At 37.6% G+C, this 8,533-nt stretch overlaps 1 protein-coding gene across 1 annotated transcript; it reads left to right on the top strand.

Moving 5' to 3' along the window:
• The first annotated feature begins 2,306 nt into the window (after positions 1 to 2,306).
• On the top strand, positions 2,307 to 7,129 carry LOC5506545 (glycine-rich RNA-binding protein 8). The gene is made up of 4 exons (XM_001627204.3): positions 2,307 to 2,481; positions 4,139 to 4,245; positions 5,063 to 5,278; positions 6,110 to 7,129. Exons 1-3 carry the CDS (start codon positions 2,385 to 2,387, stop codon positions 5,276 to 5,278), a joined length of 420 nt encoding a protein of 139 aa, XP_001627254.1. The 5' UTR covers positions 2,307 to 2,384; the 3' UTR covers positions 6,110 to 7,129.
• The last annotated feature ends 1,404 nt before the right edge of the window (positions 7,130 to 8,533 follow it).

The raw sequence follows: 8,533 nt of genomic DNA, 5'->3' as shown, positions 1-8,533 counted from the left end.
GTCAATGAATCTACTTTAACACAATGACCCCCCAACCGGCTTGTACCGGCTTTGGGAAGTACCCACAACCCAAAAAATTCATAAATGCAAAATAAACACAACAAGATGAAGATACTCAGGCATCAGTCTAAGGGATAAATGGTCTTGCAGATATGCACCCAACCAAGGTGTTGGCATCTACTTTTAAGCCAAATAATAGCACAGGTTCTTTGACAAATCTCAAACCGAACAAGGAGAGAAAAGCAGAATCACCCCTCTCAATAAAACGCTCAAAATACCACACAAGGGGGAGAGATCAGCAAACACAGCTCAAGACGCAAATAGATACCTTTATTCTGATCCTCCAGGTACATTTCCATGGCCTCAAAACACAATGTCCACTCCTTGAAGGATTGTACAACCACGAAGATGTCTTTACGTATTGCAAAGCATTCTGGGAGATCCAGGGAAAATTCACGAGGGGAGGGCCAGTCAACACTCCTCTCCCCAAAGTCAGATGGTTGTTTATAAGTCTTTTCACCCCGAAGCCAAACAAATCAATTCCAGGTCATCCAGACCCAGAATAGCAGTGTAAACAATTTTGGAATCAATTTGGTTTCAGAAAAGACACCATTTAGGAGAGCTGTGGTGATTCATTAGAAAATTATTTCTCATCCAGGCAAAGCCAAACAAGACAAAATCATCATGAATCCACCTTTGCTTGCAAATATCCGTAAGCAAAGCACTCAATTATGTCCCAAAGGACTTCATGATGTCCTGAGACACTCTCCTAATATGCTCATAGCTGTATTTTTTTATGAGGTATCTGTTTTCAGTCTGTTTTTTTTTTGTAAATTCAGCTCAAAAAAAGCCAGGAGTCAATGGGTTAAGTTACATTGGACACTTGACCAACTGTTTTCTATAAAATATCTTGATCTCTCTCATTGAATGTCATCATTTTAACCATGTCGATTTCAGTAAAAAACAGCATAGGTTTAACTTAAATTGTAAGTCATGTAAAAATATGTACTTACTTAATTTAAATCTATGAAAATTATTTTGGTACTTTGGTGCTTCCTTTAGATAAGTTTTATTATTTCCCTAAAATACCTTTATCCCTCATTGAATGTCATTCTATTTTGATAGAGATTTGTAATATTTTTGTGGTGTTTTTGATCTTGAAAATATGCTTATGCTTTAATAATGCACTAGTCATTTGAAACCCCCACCCCCATGGTCCCGGGGAAGTGTGGTGGTCACGTGGGGGTTTAGAGCATTTTTTCTCCCCCTCCCCCTGCGGAGCGCGTTATCCAAGGTGGCGGCCGTGGGGTTTTCGTGCCGGAAAAACTATCAAAGCCTACAAGTAGGCTACCATTTTTTTATTAACTGTTATCTTCATAGTTATTGGTACAAATGTACTCACTGAAGTGTACTGGCTTTGAAAGATTAAGGCTTATCTCAGGTGACTTGTTGTATTTAAATGTCAGGTAGTTTTGTCCTGAGGGGGTGGAGGCTTTTCTCTGTTTTGTACAGGGTCAAAGTCTAATCCCCACCCTTACCATGGACCATGGGGGTGGGGGTTTCAATTGACTAGTGCATAATTTTAATAAAGTCTGGATTATTCTATAGCCCTCTCATTTGACTTCAAAATAATTAAATGTTGTTGTTTACTTGTAACTTACATAAATAAAATAATACATTTCAATAAAATTATTTTGTTAATACAATAGGACTCACTTTGGGTGTTAGAATAAATTTATCCCTAAGTGATAGCAAATTGAGGGCAGTGAACCAAAAAAATGTTTAAGAAATAACAATTTTAAGACACATTCTCAGCTTTCCTTAATCTTATTTCGGTGCTAACTCTGATGTGGGGATAGTATTTGAAGATAGGACAATCAGCCCTGTCTACTTTCATGGAGCACACCTCAAGTCCACCCCACACCTGAAGAGATGATGCTCTTACCTTTCTTGCCCCAATCAGTGTTGTGATATGGCATTTACAATAAAAAACAATATTATACATTTTTTTTATTAATCCAAAGTAGGAAGTAAAATCTTTGTCATACATGCGAACATGCCACACAAACAAGTTGCAGATCTCAGGTATCCCAGTCAACCCTGCGCGCAGGGTCTGGTTTTCTTAAAAAAATACAATCACCTTGTCGTGTTCTCGAACTAGTGTAATAAAAAACAGTCCTCTGAAGATGTGTTCGAATACCTCTTCATGGGTTCATTCATATTTCTTTATTCATGAGTTTATGAACGAGCGGGCCTAAGTATGAGCCGCCCTCATGTGATTCCCGTGCGCCCCAACATTTCGAGTGAGAGCATCGTGCTTTCTCTCTCAAGCTTACTCATCCGGTCACAGTCGTTTGCTAAAATACTCGTACTTTGATCTCAAAATGGGTGAAGAATGCAAATGCTACATCGGAAATCTCGACTTCAAAGTCAACGAGGCAGACCTACAGGATAGATTCAGTCGTTATGATGTTGTAGATGGTGAGTAAAGACAGAAAAAAAAGCGGTTTTGTATAATTGCTTTTGTGTTTTTCCTCCATAAGATAATCGTCGTTCGGATTTTCTTTAGAATTAGCAACAACAATCTAACATCGATAACACGTTTTTTTATAGCTATGTTTTTATTCTTGTACAATTGTTTTCTCTGTCTCTCTGACCAAAAGCCCGTTTCACGCTAAAGAAACTACTAATGCCGTGTCTACACTTGAGCGTAAACCTATGTTCAGTTTGTGGTTATCTGAACCCCGCTTAGGAGAAATGTGTTTACACTTGAAAACCTACCTTATTATAGGAAATTAACGTTCCACTAAATTAACGCGCATTTTTCAAATTCGCGTTAATTTAATATATCCTAAATAAGGTCATTGTTAATTTGTAATACATTAATTAAGTTAAACGGTAATTTTAAAAACGTTAATTAATACTGAATTTTATGAAAGATCGAATACAAAATTCAACTAATTTTAAAACCGTACTCTGTTTATTAATAAAGAGTTTAGTTATCTTCTTTGATCACGTTAGATAATTTTTCAATTCGGTCGTTGTTCTCTCTAGCCGTAAAAGCTTGCTTGCTTGATTATAATAGTTTTTGGTAAATGGAATATATCTGAGCAGCAAATTACCCCAAAAATATGTTTTTCAGGATCGGCGTTAATTAAGTTTATTTGAGACATTAGGCCCAAATTCGCGTTCATTTCATTTGTTTTGAAGTGGTCCAAAAATTCGATACGCGTACATTTAATACACACTAATATCTACCAACGTTAATTCCCTATAATAAGGTAACCTTGGTTGATCACTCAGCCCGAACAGCGCTGGTGTTGTCAATTTGAATTCTGAGGTCAAACTGCTGCTGCTGCGATTATGATTTTTTTACCCATCTTGTTATTCTGTGGTGGCTTCTGTTTACAAGATTCACTATAATTCAAGATGATCCTTTAGGGACCACCTTGCCTTATGTTTGTCATTTTCGTTGAATTTTTTGCGCTAGTACATTAGGGTTTCTCTGTCCCCTGACTTTAAAACTAGTTTGTTGGGAAGAATTGTGTAAAATGTCCAGCAAATGCGCGGATCCCCAAAACATGTGGTAATCTCATGACTATTGAGTAAACACTATTTGAGAAATGACTGACATAGGAAAGCGATAGCTGACAAGACCTGTCAGCAGATTTGACTGTAACCTCAATTGCCTACACTCAACATGCCTCCTGGAATGGTTCAGCTCAACCAAACCTAGGTTGCGGATCCTTTGTAATTGCTGGCACATATTATGTGCCAGATATTATAGCCACTTAAAGTGGCTATTTGGAGCCTGTTCACACACACTCCAAATCTAACCTAGGTTGGGTAGTTACTCAACCTAGGTTGGACGCTCAAGTTTAAACACAGCATAAGTTTATCACACCCTAAATCTCACATTTTGCTTAAGTACATATTTGCATTTGCTCTAATCTTGAATCGACATATAAATTTGCACCCTTAAAATTTTTTATGGAACTTTTTAAATTATATGTAACTTATGGGGAATTATGGAATTATAAGGAACTTACATATTTTAATTTTATAAAGCAGAACATGTAAGGAACATTCGACATGATTTTTGGATTGGTTTTCTATCATCTTAAATGTATTTTTACAGTCCAAGTAATCTCAGACAGAGAGACTCAGAGACCAAGAGGGTTTGCTTTTGTCACATTTGGAAGCAAAAAGAACATGGAAGATGCCATCAACGAGCTTGACGGGCAGGTGAGTGACAGACCATTTGAATTGTTTAACATTTAATTGGAAATCCAGTTTTTCCGGAATGCCATAATGGTAAGAAAAAGTTTACTACATTCCAGAATTTCTAGGGTGAGTTATGTACCATTTGCTTCTGTACCCATAAATTCTACTAGGGAATAGTGGCCGATTTGGGCCTTGGTCAAATATGCTATGGAAAACTGCAAATGGTACACAATTTTCCAGAATTTCTGGTATTCCCAGTAAAAGAGGACTTCCTCTTAAGCAACTCCACATTTTCCAGACATTTTCCAGTGGGAGTAATATGTTCCATTTACAAAATAACCAAAAGTACCAGAAACCTTGATATCTGACCAGTCAGTAATGCAAATCCCCCAGAGCAAAAACCTCACAAAAAGATTTTTAAACAAGCGAACCTTGGCTAAGAGGCACAATAAAATCCAGAGAAAACGATGGGGCAGCCTCAAACAGGAAAAACTTCACCCCATCTGTTTTGACTCTAATACCCTACAACAATCTCTGTACCTAGCTTCACACTTGTATCCATCACCAAGCAATATTGTGCTGGATGTTCCTCTATGCTTTTTTCGGCTTGTCACGAGCCAACTAGCAGCCAATCAGAAATCAATTTAATATTCCGTGCTAGAAGCTGGGGGCTTGAACTGACAAATATCCGGTAACATGCAGAGGGTAATATAATAAGAATTTTGAAACAGGATGCACATAGGCTAGTTTCAGGTGATCCAACAGATATTTTTTTTTATCAAGCCTTTTTATGAGCCTGTTGTTTCAGGCTCACTCAATTGTTTCATTATTGTCTCAGGAGTTTGATGGCCGTTCCATGAAAGTCAATCAGGCAAGATCTCGTGAGCAGCGTGGGGGAGGACGAGGAGGTGGCTACAGAAGTGGTGGCGGTGGCGGCTATGGAGGTGGTAGAGGGGGTGGACGTGGATATGGCGGTGGCCGTGGTGGCGGTGGCAGACGGGACTATGGAGGTGGTAGCAGGAGTGGTTGCGATGACCAGGACTCATATAACTAGGTATGGCTATGTATACAACCGGGTCTTGACATCAAAATCCCTTCACCATTTTCATTTTACTATTTTTTCATATTTATTCATTTTCCAGCTAAATATTTGTACTAGGACTGTCTGTGTTTAGCAGTAGATAGCTCTTATTGATTAATTAGTTGATAAATTACAATGTTTTCTATTTTGCTTATACTTTCCTTACTTTTATCCCTGGTTATAGCTTTTAGCTAGTTAAAACTGTGGTAGTGGTAGTTGACATTGACACCCAAACTTGTTTGGTTGATGGCTCTGTCACCAACGCTCCACTGTATTTTTTTTTATTTTGTTTCATTTGAATTTACTTAATAACTCCTTTTCCTATTCACTTTGACTGTATTTTATTGTTGTATATTGTAAATAAATTATATGGTCTAATAAATAAAGCTTCTTTTTTGCAGTGACTCTGTGTTTACATGTCTTTCATTCTTTTGGTAAATCCAATTGCATAGAAATTCACCGGAAAGTTTTACTTTCAGCTGGGCTAGACATATCTTTTTGAATAAACACAGCTGTCTGTCATCAAGGTTTGCTAGAAATATTACTGGTGAAACTTGTCATTTCATCAATTTGAATCGTCTGTTGTTCTCAGTCAGTGTTCTAGGCCTGCATGTGAAGGTATGCCACCTTGTTACACTCTCACATTTCAAACTGCAAACTTTTATCTGGTGAATTGACTTGCCTTGGTTTCACTCAAACAATGAACTCTGAATATTGGTCACAATGCAGAGATGACAAAATGACACTATAGATCACAGTTGTATGTTCTTCCTAACACGAGACCCTTCTTATTTATTTGCAAAGGACGTGACTCACATTCACATGGCTACCACACTGGTTTCCGTCCCTTGCTTGATACCTGATCCCAAAGATACAAAGAAACAAACCTGCGTGATACTGAGCCAGTGAATTGAGCCTACCCAACCGTACACATGTTCCCAGGATACAGACAAAGGCCCATGCAGGCTCCTGAAGGCATATAGCCCTCAGGGGATATAGTTTAAACGTACATTTGACTTTTGTTTTGAATATGGCTTTGAAAATTTTGACATCTTATAGCTAAAACGTTACATTAATACCATTAAAGATACCACTTCTACTCGTTTGTCTCTTGTCAAGCGCAGTTATGCAGATATGATTGATATGTATTCAAGGTTGATTTGTATTCAAGGTTGATTTGTTACTTCATCAAGAACTCTTCTTCATCAAGAAGCCTCCTGATTCATTACTCTGCAGTGCTTTAATTTTCCCAATTTTTTCAAGCATTTGCAGAAGCTGCTGATTAGAAGTGGTCTTAAGTTTAAAAGTTTTTTTTATGACAAACTTTGGGATTTTTTTAAATATTTTTTTTTCTTGGCATGGTAACTTATTCCCCCTCTTATTATATTGGTCGGTGTGTAGGTATATATAATATACTTAGTATATATACTTAATATACTTAGTATATAAGTCGGTGTGTTTTTTTTCTATTTTAGAATTAGTTTTTTTTGTATACATGAGAAACAGGTTTGGTTCTCCTTTAAACTTTTGTTCAACAAGGAAATTCAGCGCGATTTGGACAGTTGATAGGTGTATAACGGGCCACACAGATTAATGCAAGCGCCTCTTCTTTAATCAGAACTCACTAATACATTAAGTGTTAGGTATGTGCCCCACACTAATTAGCCAAAATGTAAGGGAAAAGGGCTTAAGGTTCGACAACAAAATTCCAGTTTCAACCACAGGGAGCCAACTCAACTTAGCGCATTGTTTATTTAACATGTGCTTTATTGTGAATATCAATTAGGTCATGAAGTCTTCAATAAAACTCCTTCCAAATACAAATATCTTACTCTTTATTGCTTGCATTTATGTTTGGAACACCTATTTTATACCCCTGCTTCAATACTGTCCAACACTGTCTCACATTGGCCATTTGTTCTTTGGAATGGCCATTTGTCAAGCGCTAGTGGCAAATGGCCAAATGGTAATATAATGCAGTAAGATGTGGCTTTCAGGGGGAGGGATGGTCCTATGAATCAATACATTACAGTTTATCTAGCACTGCAAGTATCTGATAGCAATGTAGCATAGGAATAAGGGGAGGGGTGCTTATCATATGAATCAAAACATAACAGTCATTTAGCACTGCAAGTATCTGGGACAAAGCTATGGCAAAAGTTATGAAAAATTAGGGGAGGGGTGGTCCACCATACAAAGCAGACAGTCAACACTGCAAGTACCACAGCCAAGGGATAGGGCTATGTGGCAAATGGATTTGGTGGATATGGCGAAATGTAAGGGGGAAGGGGTGGTCCATCATTATTAGCAGACACCACTCCAAGTACCATGGCCAAGGCACGGCTAAACAACGAACCCATCCAGATAGTAAATGAAACTAAATTTTTAGGGCTCATCATTAACAGTCAATTTCTCATTACCTCAGTCACACTGAGCCCTTATTCAAAGAAGAAAGGCTTTTTTCATTATTCATGTATACATTCGACAGTAATCTATTACCGCGGACTTTTGATAACACCTTTAAAAAATAATACAATCCACAGCTATAACATGAGAAATTTATCTGACTAAACTTGGATATAAGAGAACGATTTAGTGTCTACTGACCGAAAAGGAACACATTTCTGACGTTCAATTTTGGTATCTCGAAGCACGGGCAAACCAGACGAAATGTTCCCAAAAATAGAAAATACACAATAGAAAATACAACGGGAAAAGCTGTCCGCTTTCTGCCGAAAAAGTTGCCTCCAAGAGTCGAAGTTGTGTTTGCCAGGGCGTGGGGCTTCCTACCCTGTTGTATTTTAATATATAGATTTCCAAACGACCAAATCTTTGCTTATTTTCGCTGAATAATTAAAAAAAAATTTTCAATATTATTATAATTTCTGTTTTTGACGACGTCAACGATTTCACAGATCACGGGACCAACTTGTTATACTCCCTTCCCCCCACATCTACATGACATATAACAAGTTTAGTTGTCATATGATGTTTCGGCGACAGGGTAGTTTTAATTTATTGACGTCATCAATGACGTCACGTGACCGTCTCAATGCACCCCAATTGAAACATACATCACACCTACCGAGTTTTGTTGTCACACGACAACAAAATGAAATATAAATATGTTTTATTTGATGACAACAGCATATTTTTTGCTTCTAGTGACGTCATTGATGAAGTCACAATCACGTGATTATGTTGGTGCACCCCCCTTGACACCTTTAT

The sequence above is a fragment of the Nematostella vectensis genome, chromosome 3 (genome assembly GCF_932526225.1).
Source record: "Nematostella vectensis chromosome 3, jaNemVect1.1, whole genome shotgun sequence".
Classification (NCBI taxonomy): Eukaryota; Metazoa; Cnidaria; class Anthozoa; order Actiniaria; family Edwardsiidae; genus Nematostella; species Nematostella vectensis.
This window is presented reverse-complemented; position numbering and strand designations above follow the sequence as displayed.